This window comes from Sciurus carolinensis, chromosome 4 (assembly GCF_902686445.1).
Source record: "Sciurus carolinensis chromosome 4, mSciCar1.2, whole genome shotgun sequence".
Classification (NCBI taxonomy): domain Eukaryota; kingdom Metazoa; phylum Chordata; class Mammalia; order Rodentia; family Sciuridae; genus Sciurus; species Sciurus carolinensis.
Window position 1 is genome coordinate 18,012,783 of NC_062216.1, and position 26,472 is coordinate 18,039,254.

At 36.6% G+C, this 26,472-nt stretch overlaps 1 protein-coding gene across 1 annotated transcript in view; it reads left to right on the plus strand.

Moving 5' to 3' along the window:
* Positions 1 to 26,472, plus strand: part of LOC124982044 (PH and SEC7 domain-containing protein 3-like) — a 419,607-nt gene that overhangs the window by 290,729 nt on the left and 102,406 nt on the right. Inside the window, 1 exon segment of the mRNA XM_047548202.1 lies at positions 2,727 to 2,770. Within this exon segment, the coding sequence (XP_047404158.1) occupies positions 2,727 to 2,770 (44 nt within the window).

A 26,472-nucleotide genomic window follows, 5' to 3' on the forward strand; every position in this document is an offset into this window, starting at 1 on the left:
GGAGCATTTCAAATCTCTTAAGTATTTTGGATTTGAAATTTTCAGAGTAGGAATGCCCAACCTGTGTTAATAAGACTACTTGAAGTTATAGATCATATGGTGAATCATGAAGTCCAGGCTGCATGGAAAAGGAAGTGATGACTGCTGGGTAGGCGGTAAAGACCCATCATGGGAACTCGGTTTCTAACTGGGCTGGGTATAAAAGCACAGAACCTGTGACCCGGGTCTGTAAATTTTAACTGCTTTTGCAAAACATCTTCATTTTATTACTGTGGTATATATACACAATGGAATATTATTCAGCCATAAAGAAGAATAGAATTATGGCATTTGCAGATAAATGGATGGAATTGGAGAATGTATGCTAAGTGAAATGAGCCAATCCCCAAAAAACCAAAGGCCGAATATTTTCCCCAATAAGTGGATGATGACACATAATAGGGGGTGGGGGGTGGGAGGGTGAGAGAAGGATGGAGGAACTTTAGATTATGTAGAGGGAAATGAGAGGGAGGTGGGTATGAAAAATGGTGGACTGAGACAGACATCATTACCCTGTGTACATGTTTGATTACACAAATGGTAAGAATCTACTTTGTGTACAGCCTTAGAAACAAAGAGTTGTACCCCATTTGTGTACAATGAATCAAAATGCAGTCTGTAAAAATAAAAAAAAAGGGATAATGTATGTTAGAAAAAAAGAAAAGTAATGACTCATCATAAAACACTACAAAGAATCAGGAAAAATTCCTTTGCAATTTTTGATTGTAAAGGATAGGGTAGCAACTACCTTTTTAGATTTGGCAGGCTACCATAAGAAGCTGATTTTATATTAAAAACCCAGGGCAAGGACTTGACCTACAAGTCTGTTGAATTTAATGAGAGACTTTATCATTAGAGTTTTGTTGTGAGATATATGACTGATGGAATAGCAACAGTTTTTTAACACGGAGTTCCATTTTTCTTTAAGCAAATATCCTCAAGGGGAAAGCAATTTGAGAAGAAATTGTTGGAGGACAGAATTGAATGTGTTAGAAAAATTTTAGATGCTTAGATATCATTTTTAAACTACCTTCATGAACAACTTAAAAAAAAAAATCTTTGCCACATGGTGAATTACCCTGGGTGATACTGAGTATGCTAGTGTATAAAAACCTTCAGTGATCTTTCTCTTTCAATTGCAGTTTCCCAGCCCATTATTACTGGTGGTTCAAAATGGCTCAGACAAGTAATAGAATCCATTTAAAAGGCATTTGTCCAGCAAAGTCCTGTGACACTCTGCACTTCCTAAGTGTTCATCTTCATGAGACACGAGCTGTATCACAGGCTTTTGGAGTTCTTTAGTACATTTTGAGTCCTTCACACAATACATCTCATTTATAGTGTGTTCTTTGCACCTTGATTTATCCTCTGTTTTCATTTGATGGTCTCTCGTTGTCTGAGGACACACCCTTTACAGTGTCCTAAGAACAAAAAACTGTGTCCTGATTTTTATTCACTATCACAGTAGTCAGTAGTTAAACCTACTGTTCGTCCACACTGGAGAACTTCCACATTATCTGTCAAAACAGTGTTTAAGGATACATGTATCGAGCCTTAAATAGTAGGAAACCTGTAACTTTATTACATTTGTACTAAATCTGGAAGTGTTTCGATGAAAAAGGAATTCACTCCTTGCGCAGTCTTTCTGTTTACATAGTGGAGACCCTGGAATGAGACATATTAAGAGGCAGAAGGTGGGAATTCAGAGCATTTCCACCTCTGCTGTGCTGCTCGGCAGCTTCTGAAACCTGCCTTTCCTCACGTAAAAGAAGAGGATTTGGATGGCATCTGATCCCCTCTTTTTTCCTACCTCAAAGTCTTTGCCAAACCTGCAAGCTCCAGTGGGTCCAGCCCTTAGAGGAAAAATGTTCCAGGATAGTAATAATAGTATACATACAGTTCTTTTCAGTTTAATTTGCTGTTGCGGTTTTATCTCTTAGCATTGCTCTTGTGTTTTTTTCCTTATAAAATCTCATTCAAAATTTAAAACATTTTCCTGGTAGTCGTCGTAGTGGAATAAGTTGATGACCAGGACTTTATGTGCAATGCTGGGGCTGGGAGAATCAGGCAAGCTGTCTTATACTGACCTGACGTGGTCGTTACTGTTACCGAGACCCTCAAGAAGCTTTCTGTTCCCTCTGCCACCACACACAGGCACCAGTATGGTACTCACTTGATTGCAAAGCAGAAGTGTGTCATTAGAACAACAAGAGCTGCTTAAGTCATTGGTATAGAAATGCACTTCCATATCTGGCTTCAGTCCCCTTCCATGCATCTTATTAAGTTGCCTTGGAAATCTTCCATCAGTGAAAAAGAATCCAAGTACCACAAATATTTGTCCAAATTAATGGAATTGTAAGGCATATTTTGAATGAGTTTAATTTTAATCATATCCTAATTTTACTTAGTAATACACAGGACTATCTTATTTACAAAACATTTTCTACATTGTGAAAGTGTCTGTTTCATAAAACTCTGCTCACCTTGTACTTATTTGCCCAATTTATTTATTCCTTACCTTTCCAGAGCCTGGACAAGGGGCTCCAAGGCCCATCCTGTCCAGATGGTGAGACTGGGAAGGAGTGAAGGAGTTACTTGCAGACTCAGTAAAGCTTTGGTCATTTGCTGAATTCAGAATATGGAACAGAATAAAAACAATAATTCAATCTTATTTTTTCTCTTTACAGGCTCTGTACAACTCTATCAAGAATGAGAAGCTTGAATGGGCAGTGTAAGTATGCTGGATGTCAACCTTTTAATAATGAACTACTCCCTTTCTTTCTTACTGTCTTTCTTTATGCCTTGGAGGTGATTTTAGAGGGACATTAAATATGCATTGCCAGCTCTCATTTTACACTAAGTGTCTTACTTACTTGGGTAAAACCTAAATAAGCAATGAGTGACCTGTGGATTTATTCTTATTTGTTATCCTCTTGGTACGCCAAATGCTCCTATTGCTTTTAATCTGGTTGCTCTATCTATACATAATTTTATTTGTGTGTATGTTTATATGTATGTATATGTAACACATATACACACTTTACTATTTTGCATTCCCGGGAATTAAACCCAAGACCTCACTCATACTAGGCATGTACTCTACCACTGAGCTGTGTTCCCAGCCCCAATTAATTATATTCTTAATGTATCCTTTAAAAATAACATTCTGAAAGAAAATTTGATAAAATTATATTTATTTCAAAACCCAATACACAGAATTTTAATTTTAGTTCTCTCCTTCCTATCATCATAGATCAAGACTTTCTAATTCTGTTTCCTATGAAATTATCATACAAGGACAAAAAGAAACCATTATCATACAACCACAAAAAGAAAAGCATTCTCTGAATAGATAAGCTTGAGAAATGAAGAATTAAATAAAGTTAATTTTTTTTTTAGTTTCAAACCTTCTAGGAGGCTTATACAGTGCCATTGTATATTATCAAGAGGAATAAAGTTTCCATGTTTCCTGAATCTATTTGACAGTAAAAATGTAGTTTTTTGAGGTTACCGATTTTGATAAATAGTACCACAGATATGTTAACTTTACATAAATTTACAGTATCTCTCTTTTTAAATTTTTATTAATCACTACAATAGTTGAAATGTTAATTTTAAAAATTATTAGGGAAGAATGTTCACTGAATCATTGGTCAAAAGTTATTGAGATATTAGGTCAAAATGTGTTGTTAATACAAACGTCAGGTAAATTCTATTTTTTATTTTCACTATGGTAAATTTAAATGTGTATGTGTGTGTGTACATGTGTGTATTTTTTTTTTTTAACCATGTGGCCTAACAATCTGCCGTGAAGTCAGGTTTACAGAATCCTAACTTGGGTGATGGATCTTGTTGTTTTGCACTTGTATTTTTGGGGAAAATGGTTTAGCAGCCAACTACATCTCATATTTAATATGCTAGAGTTAATTTTTGAAAAAGTAAAGCCACTTGAATTAAACTTCTAACTGCAAAGTTCTCTGGCACTATTTTAAATTAAGGAGTCAAAGTTTAAGACTTGAATGTATGCATATATAATGGCTAATGTATCTGTGTTTATACATGATGAGACTCATTTAAAGACAGTGTACCACTTCAAGGAAAGCTCAAGACAATTAAGAACTTATGGTGTAAAATCCAAGATGATAATTGTTTTGGATTTATCTCTCATAGATGAATGTAGGTTTCCCAGAAAAATTTTGTGCATGACATATGTAGAATCTTGCTGAAATGCTACAGGCATATCCTGACCTATGCAGAATATGCCCTCAAGAGAAAATGCATAAAAATGAAGTAAATTGTAAATACATTCACACCAGTATGAATATTTTCATACCAGCGAGAGAACATTTTGAGGATGGTTTTACAAAATTAGTTTACAAAGCTAGTATTATGCTCCTGAGAATCTGCTTTCCAAATCTTGATTTTCTTAACACATTGAATTTGTTTCTGTGAGTTTTATTCATGTGTTTATGTGCAGTTATGATTTGGTGCAAGAAAGCTTTATCTTGGGTCCTGTCCAAGGGGCCAAGGGATGGGGGTAGTTTATGCGAGAGCTGAATTCTTCTGTGACCCTTTGTCAAGACAGCAGAGCACATTTTTCAGGAGCCCCTCTTCCAGAGTCAGATAGATTTGAGTTTGAGTTCCATCTTTGCCATGTCCTAGCTGGGTCACCAACCAAGTTAGCTTCTAGGCCTCAGTTTCCCAGTCTGTAGAACAGAGCAGTTACTGAGCTTCAGGTAACCAACAGTGTGACACTGAAATGTTCTAAAACACTAAACGTAAAGCAAGTTATTTTTTTATGTTTGATACCGAATTGATTCCTAATGCTGTAGAAAGTCCCAGTTTCTGTTTCTTAAATCTCTCATTCATATGCCTATACACATATTACATTCTTATGCTTTTATAAAGAATAGAATAAGGCACTATAGTAGTTTATCATATAATTAATATTCTTTACCTATAAAATGAAGAGATTGGATGAAATGATCACAAGTATCCTTTCTGGTTCCTGTATTCTCTAAGTTTCTGAATTTTACTATACATAAAAGTTTTCTCCAGCACAGCCGTATCTGGTGGAGATAAATCTATGGTTCAGATGAGCATGTCACTAAAAGTTTGATCCCTGTCCCCAATGCCAATCCAATAACAAGGGCATAGTTTTGAGAAAAAGGCTAAAGAAGCTTTATTACTTGGCTAGCAAAAAAAAAATAGAGAGAACTCCTCTCCCAGAATTGTGATTCTGCCCATCAGGGGAACAGTGGAGCTATAAAGCTCTAATAAATAAATAAACAAATAGGAGATTCAAAGACTACCTTCCAAGTGTTCCCTGGCAGGGGAGGATGTGTGTGTGTGGGGGGGGGGTGTTTTACTTGTTAATTTGGGAATTAGTAATTTCTTAGATCTTCTGGAGACATCTCTGAAGTTTGAATTATTTGCTTCCTATGCTAAGTGAATGTTCAAAGACAGATAATTCAGCCTAGGATGGAGAAGAAAGGTAATCCTGTTTCCCCTGAGATGAGGGAGGGGAGGAGAAAGAAACACTTCTGTTTTTTAAAAATAAGCCACAGTGGCAGAGCAGCAAGGGCTATTTGCAAAGCATAAGTGGATCACTGCTACAAGCATGGAGAGAATTCCGAGTTAAACAAAAGTTAAACAGATCTCTTGGTTCCCAGCTAGGTCAGCCTTTAACAATCTGGTGTGCATTTTAAATTTTGACAGGAGATGAAGGACCAGTACCCTGGCTTTATACATCATGGAGTCTGCTTTGATCACAGAGGCACTTTCTAACATCCACTAAAACTCATCTCTAGAACACACTCCAGGGGACACCACTGTTCATCAGTTTGTGTGCTCTTATAGATCAGGAGCTGCGCCTTTTCCTTTTTAAACACGTATATGCGTGGATGTCATCATAACACTGTGTCCTGGGACCTCTCCAACTACTCTCCCTCCAGCTCTTTTCCACCTGGTACCTGTTCATGTTGGTACCTCCCCGAGATCAGTGCTTTGGATTGTTTTCTCTCAATGTAGTCTTTCTCAGCAACCCCATTCACTCCTGAAACTTCCTCTGCCATCTCTATAAAACTTCTCCTAGGTACAAATTTGACTCTGATCTCTTCCCTGTGTTCCAGTACAACGTGCGTTTTCTGGGGGACACTTTTGCCAACACTTAGCAGTCATCGTCTGTCTCCAACTTTGGGTTCTCTGTTCCCGCTAACCAGTATTTTCCTGCTTACCTGGTTTTAGTCCCTGTCCTCTGGGACTTGACTCACCCTTTTACTGCTGAAGTGGCTCCAGTGCACATCCCCTCTCCTGCTGCTGCTGCCATTAATACTTATTATTTTTTCAGGCACTTAAACTTCTTGCCTGCTAACAAGTACCTCGTTAACCAGTCTCTTTCCTTTAACTCCTTTGAAACATTCCTGTGCTGTAAAGGTCAATTACACCCTGCACACTTGGCCTGTAATCTGTTGTATTCCCCATTACTGTCTTCACACCATCCTCATTTCAACCTGACTGCCAGTAGATACAGTTCCCTGTGCTTGTCCTGTGGCTTCCTGGTCATTTCCATGGAGTGACCTCTACTTGCCATCTGTCCCTAACATCCCTTACAACCCGGTTTATGTTACACCCATTCCTTGAAGTCTTTCCTTATCTTGCCAACCCCAATCATCTCAGTCCTTAAACATCCCTTTTACTTTACTTGATGATATCAGTTTTACTTCCCATTATAATTCTTTATCATAATCAACAGACTGTTAAGTTCTTGAATTGACTCAGGTGTATCATTTCCTTAATCTCCTCCTTTGCCTCAGATATGTAATGAAGATCCATAATAGATGGTAGAAAAGCTAGGTATGTAGTTCTGGGTAGAGCTGGGTTGAGTCCCCAGCATGGGGGTTGGGGGGGTGTATAGAAAACATTTTAATGATACTCAAGGATTGCATTTTTGAAAAATAAGTCTACAATTATATAGTTTAGAATATAGTTACAAGAAAAGATGCTGCTGTAGCTTAAATATGTAGGATTGAATGTATATTTGCATGGGAAGTATCTTGATATTGACTTTAGAATCTTTGAACAAAGTGAGTTATAGACCCATGGAACATTTTAACTGAGGGACCTTGGAGGACTTTGATTCATTGACTTACTAAGTTCCATGAAGCTGTAGAATTCTAGGAATGTCCCAGGGTCCTCCCTAGTAGTGTGAGTGAAGGGAAGGGAAAAGAGGAGAGGGACACAGTTTTGTCTTCCACACATCATGTCTGTTTCAAGTGACCAACAAGTTTCCATTTTTATCTTTTTAAATATATGTAATTAAAGTTGCATTTAATAATTATTTTTAAAGTACTTGAACAAAAAAAATTTTTTTTTTTTTTTAGAAAAGTACTGATCTAGTCTGGTGTCCTCATCTCATATGTGAGGAAAAGTGAAATCAAGAAACGTTCAGCTGGTCCAGAATGTACAACTAGTAGTGACAAAGCCAGGATTTGTTTCCCTGGTGTTGTACTTGGCTCCCCAGGGCTGTCCCATGTTGCCTGCCTTCTGTAGCCACCTAGTAGTGTGAAGGCTTTGAAGAGTAGGGATGGGGTCTGGAGTGTTGTGCCAGCCCATGATAGTAGTAGTGTAGACCAGAGGTTTATACCAGTGCATTGGTCTCACTAAGGGCTCATGGAATTGCTACGAAAGCATTCCCCCTGCAGGCAAGTTAGGCAGCGAGGTTCCCGCATGCATCCCAGGGCCACACTGTTGAGCCCAGATCCAGGTGTGAGTAGCTCTGTCCCTAATGAGAACACAGCATGAAAGAAGGGGAGGACAATATAAAGACAAAAACACAGAGCTTTGGTGCTAGTGCAGTGAGGCACCTGATGGGCAGAGACCAGCTCCCTCGGGTTGGACACGCACCAGTTCTCTTTCCAAGTCCCTTTGCACGATGGTTCATTGTTCACAAAGCATCTGTTGAACCACGTTCAACTATGAAGCATGCTGGGTATTAGGGGAGAACAAAAGTGTAAATGGCGTTAAGGCATTCCTTGGAATTAAGGTCATTTAAGTAGATAATGTAGACTTATGGTATTTAAAACAAAAAAACAAAAAAAGAGGACTCTCTGCATGGGGTAGGACAAGGTAGATAAAATAGGAGCTTATAATTTGCTTAGAGTTGTTTCAAATTTAGCTGAATTTTCAGATTATGTCACAATGAGAAAGTAAAATAAATGCAGCATTATTTTTCTTTAGGAAGGGGTTAATGAGCATCCTACCTTTTGACCTCCATATTTACTGCTGTTTCTCTACACAGCAGTTGTTCAAAGTATACAAGGAATTTCCCTTACCCTGGTTTTTAAAAAATAACAATAATGGAAATTCATGTATCTGGACTCACTTTAAGGCCCAGTGAAGCTGGTTCTACGTAGTCAACCCGGAGTTCCACCCACACTCACATGCTCTGGTGTTTCCCTTGCAACTGTGTTGGTCTTGCTTCTCGGTTACACATTTGCTCCTTTTAACTCTGAATAAGCATTTTACAACCTTACTTCATGGAATAATCTTTATTGTTTCATATGGCCCAGAAACTCATTTTTCACCAAGAGCTTTGTAAAACCCTTGTGACCTTTGCTTCTAAATTAAACTGTTTCCTGTCTGCCCACAGTGAATTGTCCTGTTAATTAGGCATGGTGGTAACACATTAGGCTCTTTTTGTCCCTCTGATCACACATTCCAGTAGCCTTCAGCTTTAAAAGTGTGATTCAGGTAGCAATGGTTTGTTGTTTGGTGTCTTCTATTATTTCTCTGTTGTAAATTTTAATCATGGTTGATCTTTTTAGGAAACCTGAGCTGCCCATGTAGTGGTTGATTCCCTGCCATTAGGCAGTAGAGAAAACATCAGAGATTTCCTCCACTTCTTTCGACTGAGATTGTGTGTGTGAGAGTGTATATAGGTCTGTGTAGTTGGAGAGTTATAAAGGCAATGGAGTAACTTTGTCTTCATCAAATGCAAGGGTTTGAATTTGACATTCATATCTGCTTCCAAACTCTTTTTGCCATGTGGTCTATAAAAAGTCTTTGTCCAAGAAAAGCTTTCTTTTCATAGTTTACTTAGTATTGATTTTAATTTCATTTTCGGTAATAATACATATTAATTAAATTGCAGCTTCAGTTGTTGCTCTTGGGAGGTGGCCTTCCAGGAGGGACAAGAGGTTTTATTTTCACCCAGCAGTTTTGGTTTGTTTTTGTTTAGACTGATTTTGATATGCCACCTATAACTTGTGCCTTCCATGTAACTTAATTTGTTACCTTCTGTTTAAGTTCATTTTTCTCGTTCTTTTCTTCTGATATTCTCCCTGATTTTATTTGCCAACATTAGAATCATCCAGCAAAAAAAAAAAAAAAAAGTGAAATTCCTTTTGTGTACTTTTTAGGTTTGACCTTATCGCCTTTAGAAAAGTATGATTATTGTTTTTTACCTCAACCTTGATTTATTTTATTTACACACACACACACATGCACACACACACACACACCAAACAAAGACAGATAAGTCATGGTAATTTCATTTTTTTAGAAAATGATATGAAATAATTTTATTTTCTTAATGCCTTGGTGAATCTAAATGTATGAAATTGCTTAATCAGAATTGTATATCTTAGTAGTAGATATAGGTAAATGAAGGAAGACTATCCAAACAAATTGTTTTGGACCAGGGCATGTATGTAAATATATTGAAACAAAAGTAAGTCACATTTTAAATTTCAAAATAATCAACTATAGATTGGTGACATTGACTAAGAGGAAACTAGGGCAAAGAGAAGTTGTAGATAGAGCAGATTCAGTATATTTATAGACAAAATTTTAATTTTTTTGAGTATGTGGGGAAGAGAGTAGGAGAGTTGGCATTAGGAGGTATTGGTAGAAAGAACAACATTAAACATTATCAAAATTATCTTTAATGAGATATTTATCTACAAAGAAGGAATAAAATCCAGCTCCCCATTTGGGTGCTTATGCTATTAAGACATGCTTCATTGATACATCTTCTGCCTTCATGAAATACTCAACATTCCCACTGGGGCTGCTCTGTTTAAACACCTCACATTCTTTTTTTTTTTTTTTTTTTTTTTTTTTTCTGGTGCTGGGGATTGAACCCAGGGCCTTGTGCTTTTGAGGCAAGCACTCTACCAACTGAGCTATCTCCCCAACCCTCACCTCACATTCTTAACACAGCACATACTGCATCCTGCTGCGCTTTTGGTAAAATAATAATTCTAATGGTAATATTATCCCCACAAATGTAGAAGATAATTTTTATGAAGATTAAGGATAAATCATGCACATGTAGTTTACATAGATGATATTATTGATTTGATCAAATCTATAAATTCAGAGAAAGTACATGTAATATTAAAAAATAAAAGTATTGGGAAAAGGTCATAGTGATGAAAAAGTGACTGTCAACTTGAAGATTTGAGCCGAAGATTTGGTACTACTTAAAATTTTGTTAGCTAGAAATTATGCTGGACATGGATCAGTCCCCTGGATTTTGGTGTTTCCTTTAAAGGAAGAAAATTTTCAAGATTTGGAATTAGAGAAAATTCTCTCATATAGTCCTATGAAATATACTTTTATTAAAAACCTGAATCATAGCTCACACTTAACATTTAATCTGTAAGTACTTGTTTTTCCTCAGTAAAAAGTATGTTTTTCTTAAATATGCAGAACTCAGGTATATAAAAAGATTTATATATATACTCAGGTACATAGAAAGATTTGGCACCCAGTTCTTTGCTTGAAAAACCACCTTGACACTATCTCCTTCATGTGTGACATCTCTCAGTGATGAGATTGAGGTGAATCCTTAGATGTTTAAAGCTTTTATTATGAGAACAGTTTTAATGTAAAGATGGTAGTGAACATGATGTACTTTACAAATATTTTTACTTCACATTATCTTCAGCTTCAGAAGATATACTGTCAGTAGCCTACTTCTAATGTAATTATAGAATCAGGTACAGAGAATTGTGGAGACTGGCTGTTAAGAAAGTCTTTTTCCTAATGATCACTTAGAATTTTATATTTTCTGCATCATTTGCTAAGCCTTTGGTGTTTGTTAAAGAAGATACAAGAAGAAAGACAACAATTTCTAAATGACTTATAATCATGCAATGACTAATATAGCGCCTTGAATATTTTAGATAATATTTGTTTGGATTTCACTGAGCATTTGTGTAATTGCACATTTTAATTTACACACATGTGTGCATTTTCAGAATGTGAGAAAAATTGAACTACTCAGATTAATAATAATGAAGTTGTTTTTTATTTAGATATTAAAAAGTTTCCAGTAGATCTTTTGGAAACCCAGCATCTGGTTTGACCTCATTGTATTTCCAGAAAATTTTTTTAAAAATCCCTGTGTCCATAGTTGGTTTATCTTGGTTTTGAAAGGCACACAAGACTTGTTATATAGTCAGACTCTTTATTTAGAAAGCTGAGTTATGAGCCTACATCCTCCTCACATCTGACAGCACTCCTCTCGGTGTTAAAGGGCTTAACATTTTTAATAATCTCCTTTTTACATTTAAAATACTTATGCCAAAATAAGAAGTTTCTATAAAATTTTATATTTTCAGCAGAATTTTAAAATTTAACTACATGCTTTTTTTCTTTTTCTCTCTTTTTTGGGTAAGTGACAGAGACAGATCTATTTTAAGCTCATCCTGTCTCATGGCATAAAATGATGTAATATAATAGGAACCCCATGATAAGTCAGCACTTTTTTTTTTATAAGTTCATGCTTCACTTCAGTTTTCAACAATCATCTGATCATGAATTTGAAATATCCACTTTGTGTTCTACTCCCATATTTAATCACCACATTTATTTATTTTTATATTGAACTGTAATTTATTATAAAATCCACCCATTCAAGTGTCCAATTCCATGTTTTTTTAAAATAAATTTACAGTCATCTACTTACCACAATCCATCATCTCATTTCCATCACCCAAAAAAGATTCCTGCATGCAATTCAGCATTTATAACTGCTTTGTACATCTCTCTGTTGAAACTTACTTGACAGTATTTCATAACAAAATGTATGACTTCTTATTATGTGTATTTCTCCTGCTGGATTGAGTCCCTCCAAGGGTCTTTACCGTCATATTGCTGCTGCCTAGCACACTGCCCAGAAGCTCAGAGCTTCTGATCACACTGGGCTGGCACCACGTATGCCCTGAGGGGTACTGTTTCTAGGTGTTCCCTTCTTGCTGCCTGCCATACTGTGCAGGCATTCCTTTGGGTGACTGAGTGCCTATCAAAATTTTGAATTGGGAGTGCCCTCCCCCCAGGAATCCTGTAAGGTGACCACTTAAAGTAAATTCTTACTTTCATAGCTTCTCTCACCTGGCTGGACCTTGGTATTCCACTGAGATAACACCTAGTCTTAGAGGTAAAGGAAATTAAGTTACGATGGGTCATGCTTAGAGGAGCATGGCAGTTTGGCACCCGATTCATACCCCATTCCCTTTGATGTTTTGGCCAGAAGAGGATGTACACAGAGCAAGTTTAGAGTCAAATGAAGTCAAGCATCACTTCTGTGACCCAAAGTGCAAGGTTCCTTCCCTCAGAAAGTTAGGTTGGAGAATGTGGTGGGACCTGAGTGATCACTGGGCCTGCTGAACCCACCAGCTTAACTGGGTCAAGGCTGAGAAACCAGAACTAAAGGAGCAGGGGTGAGCCCCGTGCTGTGGATACCACCGTTTACCGGTGATGAATCCTGCTACCTCAGGTGTTGAAGTATAACGCCAGAGATGCACACGGAGGCAAGTGTAGAGTAGATAGTAAGAAGCTTTATTAAAGAAAAGTAAAAGCAGATTTCTCCCGGGTGGAAGAAGGGGACCCAAAGGCAGAATCCATGTGATGAGCAAATCTTATCCTTTTTATAGGTTTTATTCTCCTGTTCTTTCCCCCTTATCTCTTTCCTTCCTGCCTACACGACTAGGCCAGGTTTTGCAGAAGCGAATGGGAAGGGGGAGGGCCAAAGTGATTCAGCCAAGTAGGGGCCCAGGGGGCATTAATTAGCAGCTCCCTGTCCGCAGCCCCTGACAAGGGTAGGTAAAGTTGGTAATCAATGGGCTCCGGAGGTCCTTGACATTCCATGCTCCCAGGGGCAGTCTCCAACTTCCAGAGGCAGATGGCTTTCATGGCCTCCATTTCCTTGATCTGACCCGATCCCCTATTTCTACATTAACTGCCTGTCTCCAATTCTAGCTTTACCACCATGTTTGCCTCATAGTAAGGCAATAGGGCAAGATTGTTTTGCCTGGTACCAGCAAAGTGGGGGCCAGGGTAGAGTTCACTTAGTTTGTGAGACACTCAAAAGTAGGTTAGTGGGCTGATTTCTCTCCCTACGTACAGAACAAAGAACAGGAGCTTCTTTGCAGCCCTCCATCTACTCCCCAAATGTCCTTCGTTTTGCTGTTGTGAAGGACTTGCATGCCTGATCTTGGAGTAGTGCTCTACGCCAGAGAGAGAAGAAGGCTTTTTGGTAGCATTTGGCCTAAACCTAGAGGCATAGGTTTCCATTTGGCATCAACTGCTATAGAGAAATATGAGATTTCCTGATCTTTTTGTGTGTTCATGCCTTGATCAGTGTCTGCAGAATCCTACGATCATGGAATCCAATCGATTCAAGGCAACAGTGAAGGTTCCATAGACCTTTTTTGCTCGTCCTGGTCTCCCAGTCCCTGGACAGGCCTTCACGCTCTGTCTTTGCTAACCTAGGGCAAGCCTTCATTTTGTATGTGTGGAGACTTGGACCTAAAAAGGTGCCGTAGCTTACCTCGGGCACAGAGGAGTTTGTGTGTGAACAGGTACTCAGACATGAATATCTTGATTTTTTCTTCTCTAGGGTACAACCCCCTGTAGAAATGAGGAATTAATCAGAAGCAATGGCAATGTGATATCTGAATGAGTTAGTGTCACATGATTGCCTTAATAAAAATGCCATAAACTGGCTTAAAAAACACAGACTGATTGTCTCACAGCTCTAGAGGCTAGAATCCTGAGGTCGGGGTGTGAGCGGGCTTGGTTCCTTCTGAGGACTGTGAGAGTAAATGTCTCAGCCTCTGTGCTAGTGTCTGGTGGCTAGAGCTGTTCCTTGTTTTGGAGATGACATTCTCCCTGTATCTTCTGCACATCATTTTCCCTTCTCTGTGTGTCTTATTCTCCAAATTTCTCCTTTTATTAAGGACCTCTGTCATAGGACCCACCTCCAATGACTTCCTCTCAGATTGATCATATTATTTCCAAGTAAGGTCATTTTCGTGCATAGTAGGGTTTAGAACTTCACTATCTTTGGGGGACAAGGGCAGGCACAGTGCACAATTCAACTGATCACACTAAGCAAGACCAGAATAATAAAAGGAAAATGGGCAAGGTGGTGGATCCAGAAGGATCTAGATCCTTCTGGTCTCATAGAAACTAAATAAATAATAATTAAGACTGAGTAAAATAAGTTCATCTAAACTCTAAAAACTAAAGATCTCCAGTAATGAGGCAAACTTGAAATAAAAACCACATTCAAAATACTAAGAAATTGTAAAGCAATATTGCCCTCCCTTTTTCACTCCCTCCCTCGCATGGTTTGGCAAAGTCCAGAGGAAGAAGTCTAATTCTTGGTTCCCTTCTTTGAGATAGCGTTTAGAGAAGAGAAGTTGTTCACAGCATTCTTGCCCATCTGTGGCATGCTGAAGTGACAAGTTTTTCACCTTACACCAAAAGAAGATAAGGAATGGCAGCATAATTTGATCTCACAGTGGTGGAAGCCCCAGAATGCAGTAGTGGCACCTTGGCACTTTAAATATCGGGTCTTTGGAGATCAAGAGATTACAGGCACAGGAACACAGTAGAGAGCATCTAATGCCCCAGCAAGAAACCAGGGTGAGACTGAGAAATTAAGATGTTTAAAATCAACATGGTACAGAAGAACTCAAAGGAGGGGTGAAAAAGGCTGAGCTAGTTTTTAACTCTGCTACAGAAAAACAAAAAATAAAGAATATCAGGAAAGAGATTTGAGTAAAATATGAACAGACATAAACATTATTTAAAAATAGTCAAACAAATTCTGGTTGGCGTGTAAGAAGATTGGAAGTCAACACTGCATCTTAGCAAGTGTAAAACCTGAACAAACTCTAGATCCATCAGAGAAGTGAGGGCGCAGAGCAAACCACAGCCCCCAAAATTGGACAGAAGGACTGTTGAATACAAAGAGTCACAACTTAGTGGAATGAAAACTCCAAGCAGAAACCAACGTGGAAAGCACTACTGGGACAGGAAAGCTGACTATAATTGACAAGTTTCTAGAGGCTCATTTCAGTCACGTGTGAAAGGTGAAAGTTCAGGGCACCCACTTGTGGGGTGGGGGGTGGGGGAGTTCGTTAGGGCATCATGGTGATTATTGGAGGAAATTCCCAGGCTTCTGGCAGGGGTGGGGGAAAAGGAACCTTTTTCAAGTACAGTTCAGAGTTCTGTTCTTGAGAAGGTCTCCCCTCAAGAGGAACTATTTTACTAGAACCAATTTAGTTTTGGTAAAGCCTGACTAATATGGGAAAGGAGAAATGCCTGTCCAGCCCTGCTAGCTGCCTGCTCCAACCCCACGGGCATGTGGGGTGAAACCACAGGAGTTCACAGACAGGCTCACTAAAGACTGCGACCATTGCACACCTTACCACTGCATTCCCAAAGGCCTGTTCACCAAAGGTTCTTTTTGTTCACATTTCCAGCTCTCGGGGGGGAAAAATGTAAGACATACTAATGGGCAGAAAACACAGTTTGAAGAGGCAGAACAAGCATAAGAACCAGAATCAGATACTGCAGGGATGTTGGAGCTATCAGCGCAAGAATTTAAAACAGCACTGATGAAGATGTTGAGAATTCTAGTGGATAAAGTAAACAGCATACAAGAATAGAGAGGAGATATAAGCAAAGAGATCGGAATTCCAAGAAAAGCTGTATATAAAAACAGAAACAAGCAGTGTCTTTGATGGGTTTGTGAGGACATACTGGACATATATGAGGAAAGAATTCAAACTTGGGAGGCTATCAGTAGAGCCTTCCAAAAAGGAAAAACAAAGAGGAAAAAGACCAGAAACTTAGAAGAGGAGCAGAGTAATAGAATGTCTGAGAAATGGCCCAAACAGAGAAAGTGCATCTGCTTGGGATCATCAGCAGAAACACCATGAGAGAATGAAAAGGAAGTATTTGAAGCCTTAATGGTTCAGGCAACACACCATAGATTTGGGTCTCTTAGAAAACACTAAGCAGAATAAATTCAAAGAAAAAGAAAGATAAAAGAAAAATTTTGAAATAACCCACAAAAGAAAAACATCTTATTTAAGTAGGGGGGAGGATGGGAGAACCAACTATATATTGGCCCAAAGAAACCTTTAGATATAAATACAGGTGTAAATTAAAAGTAAGCAATGGGATAAGACATTATGTTAACATTAATCAAAAGAAAATGAGAGTAGCTATATTAATTTCAACCAGAGGAAACTTCAGAGCAAGGAAAATGATCATGGATAAAGAAGGGGTATTAAATTAATAAAGGAATCAGTTCTCCAAGAAAGCATAGCAATCCTTAATGTGTACGCATTTAACAATTGTGTCAAAATGTGTGAGGCAAAAACTGATAGACTTCAAAAACCCTGTATAAGAAATTGACAGATCCAGCAGGCAAATAATAAGAACCTTGTTAAGTTAGTCAGCACCATCAATCAACTGGATATAATTGACATCATGGATAACATTATCCAACAACAGAATACATACTCTTCTCAAGGTCGTATGGAGTATTCACCAAAATAGATCATCACATGCTGGGCCATAAAATACACCCTCAACAAATTTTAAAAATAGCGTACAGTATGTGTACTCAGGCCATCATGGAATTTAATTACAAATTAACAACAGAAAGACATCTGGAATATTCCCCAAATACTTGGTACTATATAGCACTTATAAATAATGAGTGAAAGAAAAACTTTCAAGATAAATTTTTAAACATCTTGATCTAGATGAAAAGGAAATGCAATTTATTATAATTTGTGGGATACAAGGGAAAACTGTAAATGCTTAACTTTGTAGTATTTAATACAAAAGAAGAATGATCTCAATAATCTAAGTCCCCACCTTTAAAAGAGGAGTCATTTAAATCCAAAGTAAACACAAAAAGAAGAAAGAAAAATTAGGGCAGAAATAAATGAAATTGGTAGCAGGGAATTAAAGGAGCAAAATCAAAAGCTAGTTCTTTTAAAAGATCAGTGAAATTAATAAGCTCTAGTCATGTAAACTAAGATAAAAAGATCGAAGACCTTAATTACTAATATCCAATATGAAAGGGGGGTGGGTAGAGCTACACATTCTCTTACATCAAAAATATAGTAAAAGGATATTATAAATATCTTTATGCCAGTGATTTGATAAACCACATGAAATGAGACAATTTCTTAAAAGACATACTTGGCCAAAACTCACACAAAAACAAATAGAACATTTAATTAGACCTGTTGCTATTAAAGCAATAGAATCAGTAATCAATAGTCTTCCCAACCAGCACCATACCCAGTTGGTTTTACTGGTGAATTCTGCCAAACATTTTTGGACAAATTTTACCAGTTCTCTGTATTGTAGAACATAGAAGCAAGGGAAACATAGCCCAACTCCTTCTAACAGGCACCATTGCTATAATAACCAAATCAGACAAATACATTAAAAGAAAGGAAAGTTGCAGACCAGTATCTCTCATGAACATAGTTGCAAAACCCTTAACAAAATTGAGCAGATCAAATACAAAAATATATAAAAAGAACTATATACCACAGCTATGTGAGATTCATCCCAAATATAAAGGTTGTTCAACATTTTTAATTCAACTAATGAAACCCATCATATCAACTAAGAAGAATTACATACCCATATATCTGATAGGCAAAACACTTTTCACAAATTTCAACACTCATTTGTTATTAAAGAAGAAAAACTAGCAAACTAGAAATAGCAACTCTTTTGATAAAGAATATCTGTAGGAAAACTACAGCAAACTTACTTATTAATGAGGAAGTTGAAGCTTACCTGCTAAGATCAGGAATAAGGCAAGATTATCCCATTTCACCGCTGCTTTTTAACATCATGCTTAAAGTCCTAGCTAATGCAATAAGACTAGAAAAGAAAAAGTATATTGATTTGGAAGGAAAAAAATCAGACATTGTTTGCATGGTTTTCTAAACAACTCTTGAAACTAATCAATGATTATCGCAAGATGTAAGATTAGTATCCAAAAGTCAATTCCTTTTCTTTATACCAGCAATTAACAAGTGGAATTTCAAATTAAAAACAAAATATCATTTATATTATCACTCCCCCAAATGAAAATTCTAATGGAAGAAATCAAAGAACAGACAGAATAAAAGGAGAAATATTCCACATTCATGGATAGGAAGACTCAATACCATCAAAATATCTATCTGCTCCAACTTGATCTATGGATTCAGTGCAATCCCAATTCAAATCTCAACAAGTTATTTTGTGGACATTGACAAACTGCTTTTAAAGTTAATATGAAGAGATAGAAGACCCAGACAAACCAACACAATATCAAAGGAAAAGATTAAAGTCAGGAAACTGTATTACTCAACTGTAGAACCTATAAAGCTGTGGTAATCAAGACAGTGTGATACAGTGAAAGGATACACAAATCAATCAATTGAGGAGACTAGAGAGCCCAGAAATAGATCACAGTTTATATTTGACAAAGAAACAAAGATGGTCTTTTTAAAAAATGGTTCTGGAGGATCTAGGACTTCCACATGTCCCCCACCTCAAAAAGAAACAAATTCCCCTTACACCTTTAAAAAAATTAACTTGCAGTTACTTACAAGTCTAAATATAAAATGAAAAACTATGAAACTCATACAAGATAGAAGAAATTCTAGGTAACCTTGGGTACAGTGATGACTTTAGATACAACACTAAAGACATTCATGAAGCAGAGCGATTACCTAGAGTTAAGCAGGAAGGGCGAATAGGCATTTAGATCAGTGGATATAGTCTGTACGATACTGGAATATAGGAAACATCATATATTTGCAAAAATTCAACAGTAAGAGTTAACACTTAGGAGATAATGATGTATAAGTGTAGGTTAATTGATTGTAATGAATGTGCCACTCTAGTGTTTTCCTAGTAGGTATATGGGGAAAGGAGGTATATAAGAAATCTCTCTACCTTTAGCTCAATTTTGCTATGAACCTGAAACTGCTCTAAAAAATAAAGTTTTTTTGAACAAAAGGAAAAATGCAAATGACGATAAGGAAAGAAGTGAGGAAAGATATTATATATGATGTGTAGAAAGCATAAAAAGTGAGAGAAATATGCCTGTATGTTTATAATCACTAAGGATTGATAATTTAGATATTACTGGTGACTGGGGGGAAGGGAGAGACTAGGAAGTTGTCACTTACTAAGCACAGAGATTCACTTTGGGAGGAAGAAAAATTCCAAAAGTGGATGGGGAAGACTGCACAGCAATGTGATTACACTTAACACCACAGATTGTACATTCAAATTTAAATTTGTTAAAATGGAAGTTTGATATGGATATTTTACCAAAATGAAGAAAAATGGGAAATTCATATATAAATGTGAATTCTGCCTAGTAAACTTGTCCTTATTCTTTACTAACTCCAATGTTAGAAGCTCTGCAGTGACGTACCATTGAGTCCAGGTTGACCAGTACTCCAGATCTGATCTGCAATGTTTTTATTATCTTTCCAACAGTTTTATTCTTAACCCACCCATGTACACACACAAATGCCCCACACATTTCTCTTCGATTTCAGCTTTTCAATCCCACATAACTGAGCCCTTTAATACAGCAAATTTTGCATTTGGAGCTGGTGCAACACTGGATAGAGCTTTGAGACTTAGCAATTTGGGGTATTTAAGAATCAGCTCGGTCAGTGGATCAACTTAACAATGGTCAGCATTTAGGTTTTTTATTTTTTTTTAATCAAAGAGGTTTTCTTTTTAGTAGCGTTCTGGTGAAATTTAAGACTCCAGTGAATTTTTATGATTCCCTTTATTTTTGTTTAAAAACAAACTCACTTGTCCTCAGTAGCATAGAATGCAGGAAATTCATGATTTACAGTTGCCTTTCAGAAAAGGTACCTGCTGTCAGCACTAGCGCTTTTGTCATTCTTGAGATGAACTGTGTCATTAAGCAGAGCTGAACCTGGACTACCAGTGAGCCACACAGTTCATTACTGATCAAACAGACTGCTGCAAAGGATGTTCTGCAGAATTTCTTAGGTCAGCAGGTATTGAGATGGTTGGAATTTCAGCAAAAATACCCAGAATTCTTTCTATGTCCAAAGTATTTGTGCATTCATTGTACTTTTTTAGCAAGGCAGAGAGCTCTGTTGTTATCTCCTCCATTTTACTTTAACAAAGTTGTTTATGTCATCCTGAAAGTATCTTGGTCATTCAGGGTACATAGGAGAGTCCCAGTAGACTGTTTACTGTGGAAATGAGTGAACTTTATAGTTTTTTGTCATCAGTATTGTATTGATCTGTGTCTGCTCCTCTATAGAATTGAAACAGCCTGTCTTATATGTGGGCACTGGCATTTTATGATATCTATTAATACATAAATGCAACCCTGCAATGAGGCAGTCAGGAAACTTGTGAATGAATAAGGTCATTGGTTCCTGTTCTCTGTCAATGCCATGTCTTAAATAAGGGTTGGTATAGAGTCTTATCAGAAATGGAGAGATGTTATAGGGAAAGGGCAAGAATCATAGTGGGGGGTGTGTGTGGCTGAGTAAAGTCCTCACAGTATTACTACTGATGTCACTTCTACACTGGAAGTCACTGCACAGTCCCATATGTTTAAGATTCAAGGACAGCCACCACCAGATGGCATGACCTGCATCTGGGAGGACACATTTCTGCCCTCAGAGCCTGTTGAGATGGATCATTAACCGTACAGTAAATATCCAGAGTACTTGTTTTGAAGGACTGGATATTTTGGACCTTCACTTGTCAGGGCTTTACTGGGATGCGCTGTGTTGAATGTTTTCCCATTGATTGTTTTTCTAATAGAAAATCTTTCAGTTTTTCATATCCAATGCCATAGAAAATACAAACCTCCATAAAAATAGTCCCTTTCAGAAGAAATGTCATATAATCTTTTAGTAGCCTCATTATAAAAGTAAGAAGAACCAGGTGAAGTGAGTTTTAAATGTATTGTTATTTGATCCTATTGAGAATATTCAATATGTGATCAGTTTAAATAATTATTGAAATATTGTGCTCCTCCGTGCTAAGTCTTTAGAAGTTAGACTTAATTTCAAATTGAACTTGCCACATTTCAAATCGGCTTTTCACATATGGCTAGTGACTACCACATTGGAGAGTGTAACATTACAAACTTCTTTTGGCTGATGTTTATGTAGATAAGATACATATTTGCATCCCTCAAAGCTCAGGATAATATTTTAAACAAGACAGAGTGTGGGGAAAGTCTCAAGTGACTTACATATGCGATCATTGAAGCATCAGTCATTTGCAGTCATTTGAAAAGAATGCTCAGAGTTAATAGAGAATTTCTTTGGGCTAGGATGTTGCTAGTACAAGGAGGAACTTGGTTATAGCTTAAAAGCATTTGTTAAACACAGTTATTTGATACAAACCAATATTTTAAATATTTTATATCATACATGATTATCTACATTGACATTTTTACTATGGGGACTAACTTGGGGTTCATATCTACTATCCTGTGTCATCTTTTTCCCTTTTAAGTACTAGGAACTATACCTTTGTGGTACCTTGCAAGCTGGCATCTGACTTTCAGCAGTGGGTTCTTTGCAGGAACCAGGAGTTGCCTTTGGCACCAGCCTCAGTGTAGTGATTTTCAAATTGTGTTCATGTTCACTGAAATCCTAGGATTTTTTTTTTTTTTTTAGTCCTTCTGGGTTCTACAGGGTTGTGATTCTACATTCATTTTTATATGTTTTAAACTGTTTTCCACTTAAACATACAAAATGTTTTTGCATGTACTAACCCATCATGTTTTACTACCAGCTCATTGATTTCTGACATAGACTTGAGGATGAAGTTCTTAACCACCATCTCACTATTCTATTAAAGAATACTCCAAGTTTGCAAATTAAGCCATTTAAAAAAAATTCATCATTTGCAGCTGCTTTTCTGTGTGAATCAGGATTTTTATAAAACGATAACCATCTAAAGTACAAAATTTTAGAAATGCTAAGACTGACTGTTAAGAGTTATGCACAGTAACAAGTTTCATGTTTGAACAAACTGTTCCACCTTTCTAATTGACATGTTTTATAATACACATTATACATTAGAATCACAAAATTGTTTTATCAACTTTATACTAAAATTTTGTTTAGTTTATTCCCTGTACAATACATATAAATCAGCTTTAGAAAACAGATTTGGAAACAATGGCTGTGGTAACTTCTTTTGGCTCTTGATGTTTAAAACATCTATCATGTTTCCCAGAATAATCATTGTTTTTTTCTAGTGACAACTCCTAGCCCCCCAAACCATCAATAATCCCCAGTACTGGAGGCAGATTTATGATTAAGTCTTGAAGTCGAACAAATGATAGTTCATTTATTCTTGTGTAACTTGTGTCCTGTTTTCTTCCGAAATATGAAAGCAATACTTTCAGTATGATCAATCTAGAATGTCAGTTTATGAAAAAACAAAAACCACAAAATTCATTATTTTTTGTTCTCAATTTACGAATTTATAAAGCAGTCAAAATTGTTTTGAAAACAACCATGGCTGTCACATGACTTTCACATGCCTTCCTTCATAAATGTATGTTTATTAAAATATTTGACATAAAAATCTGCATATTCCTTAATGCTTATCAGGTATAATAATCTAAGTAAATGCAGTGATAAAAGTACCTAGTATTTATAAGCATGTTGTAAATAGGTAAAGTTGGAAGATGATATATTTATTCTCAAGTATATGAATTTTAGATTACTCATATCAAAAATTACTTTCTGTAATTGTTTACATCAGCAGCAAATTATCTGCCACACAATGCAGTGGTCCTCTGTAAGCAAGATTTGAATATGAATAGGGTGATTCATTTTTTCAATGCAAGGGATTTTTTTTTATTTCTCAATTTAAATTTATAATGTTAATGAATATTTTTTCTTTTTATTCCCTTGTATTTGACAAATAATTTTTTATTCACGGGACATAATGTGATGTTTTCATCTGTGTAAACCTTGTGAAAAGACTCATTCTAATTTACATGCTGTCCCCTCATCCTTTTTTTTTTTTTTTTTTTTGCAGGAAGGTTAAAAATGTACTCTTTTTAAACATCTTGGAAATGTAAAATGGATTATTATTATCTGCAGTCACTGAGAGTGGATCTCTAAAACATTACTTCAACCTAGATCTTTGTACACTTTGAGAAACATCTTCCCTTGCCCCACCCTTTCCCCCATCCTCTGATAACCACCTTTCCTAATATTTGTTTTGTGAGATCAACTCTTTTAGGTTCCACATGTGACTTGGTCCTTCTGTGCCTAGCTCATTTCACTTAGGCTAATGGTCTTCAGTTCCATCCATGCTGTCTTAAATGACAGAATTCCTCTCTGTATTACAGCTGTATAGTGTTACATTGTATACAGAGTTGTCCCCACTTAATCTGCAGGAGATATATTGTAAGACATATATGGCATATCTGTGATCAAGTGTAATTTATAAATCAGGTACAGTAAGTGATTAACAGCAGTAACTAATAATAATATATAATTATAATAATTTTAACAAAGTACTATAAGAAAAGTTACAGTTAAGTGCAGTCTTTCTCTGTCTCTCTCTCTCTCTCTCTCTCAAAATATCTTATTCTACCACATTCATCCTTTTCCTCATGATAATATATCTTTGGTTCAGACCAGAGCTGACCACAGGTAACTGAAACCTCAGAAAATGTGATGGTAGATGAGTGGAAACTGCTGTATGTGCCACATTTTCCTTATCCATTCATCCATTGGTGGACACTTAAATTGCTTCCCGACCTTGTCTGTTATGAATAATGCTGAAATCAACATTGGAGTGCAGATATTTCTTCATTACTCCAGTTTTCTTGCTTCTGAATTTATACCCAGAAGTGTGACTCCAGGATCATATAGTAATTCTATTTTTAATTATTTGGATAGTTTGTCTCCCTTCTGTTTTCCATTAATGGCTGTGCTGATCCCATTAGCAACTCTAAGGATCCCTTTACTCCACACCCTTGCCAGCACTTATCATTGGCTATATTATCTTGATCACAGCTGTCCTAACAGGTGGGAGGTGACATTTCATTGTGGTTTTAAGTCACATTTCCCTAAGGATTAGAGAGGTTGAGAGTTTTTTCGTATATCCGTTGACCACTCTATATCTCTTGAGAAATGTTCTTTGCCTATTTTTTGATGAGGTGGTTCTCTTGCGCTTATGTTGAGGCCCTTGCATATGTTGAGATGGTGTGTGATTTGAAGATCTTTTTCCCTCTGAAACTGTCTCTTTACTCTGTTCAGAGTTTGATAGAACCCTGCCTCTTTTTGCTTTTGTTGCCAGTGCTTTTGGATTCCTGTCCAAGACATCATTGCCCAGATCAATGTTGTAGAACTTCCCCCCTCCTATATTTTCTTCTTCTAGCACTATAGTTTCAGGCCTTCAATCTTAAGTCCTCTGGCCATTTTGAGTTGATTTTTGTATATGGTGTGAGGTATAGGGTTTCATTTCATTGTTTTGCCTGTGAATATTCAGTTATTCCAGAACCATCTTTTATAGAGAGTCATTTCCCCCTGTGTGTTCTTGGCACTTTTGTCAAAAATCAAATAAATATTTAGATTTGTTTTTGGGTTTTTTATCCTATGTATCTGTTTTTATCACTAGTACTTGTGTTTTGATTATAGATTGTAATCTGTAATCAGGCGTACATTCAGTCCTCCATGTATGTGAATTCTGCTTCTGTGGGCTCAACCAACCACAGATTGAGAATTCACAAGGGAATTATATTAATATATATTAAAATATATATTTTATATTGAACCTGTACAAACATTTTTTCTTGTCATTCTTCATAAGCAGTGCAGTTTAACAACTATTAACTTTTTAGCATTTACATTGTATTATTGTACAGATTTAAAGTATACAGGAGGATTGAATAAATTATATGGATACTGCACCATTTTATATAAGGGACTATAGGTGTCCACAGGTGGTCCTGGAACCAGTGCCCCATGGAATCTGAAAGACAGCTTTATATTCTAGTCAGGGAGTTCAGTTGCTATAGCCTTGTTCTTTTTGCTCTGGATTACTTTGGGATTCAGGGTCCTTTCTGTTTCCATGGGAATTTGGGGATTGTGTTTCTTTTTTTGTGGAAAATGATACTAGAATTTTGATAGGGATTGCATTGAATCCATATCTCATTTTGGGTAGAGTAGGTATTTTAACAATATTAACTTGTCTAATTCATGGACACTGACTAAATGTCTTTCTACTTATATGTTTTTTCAATTTCTTTGTCAGTGTTTTAGAGTTTTCAGTTAACTATATGAATCTTAATGGTGGCAGTAGAAATATCTATTTGAGGAACAGAAATCTCTTTTCTGAATTGATTCTAATCTTATAGTACTATAGTTTTATATTATCATGGTGGTGGTTGCAAACACAATATTTCATTATAAAAATAATAGAAACTAGAGCCTATTCTCATGTCTTTTAACAGGTAAAGAGTTAAACAAACTGATATATCTGTAAAATGAAACAGTGCTCCACAATAATAAAGTATGAACTATTGATTGGCATGACAGTATGGATGAATTTTGCATTTTGCCAAGTAAAAGAAGTAATTTAATGCCAAGTTAGAAAAGGCAAGAAAGACAGACCTGTGGTTGCCAGATATTGGCATAATCCAAGGATTCATATAAATATCCCTGGGTTTTTTTTTTTTTTTTTTTGCCAAAGAATGTAAAATACATGAAGGAACCATTTGATCGCAAAAATAATAATCATCACAGGCAAGAACCATTTGGGAATGCTAATGTTAGTGGACAAAAGGTAAAGAGAAACAGGATATTTCCCCCCAAACATTTACACAAGAAAACAAGAAACTGTCAGATATTACCTTAACCAAGAATCATGGTTAATATCACAAATTATAAAACCTATTCCCACCCCCATTGGTTGTATTGTTTCTGGGCTTTCTATCCTATGTATCTGTTTTTATTACTAGTATTTGTGTTTTGATTATGGATTGTAATCTGTAATCAAGCATATATTCAGCCCTCCGTATATGTGGAGAAAACTGTCAGATATTACCTTAACCAAGTA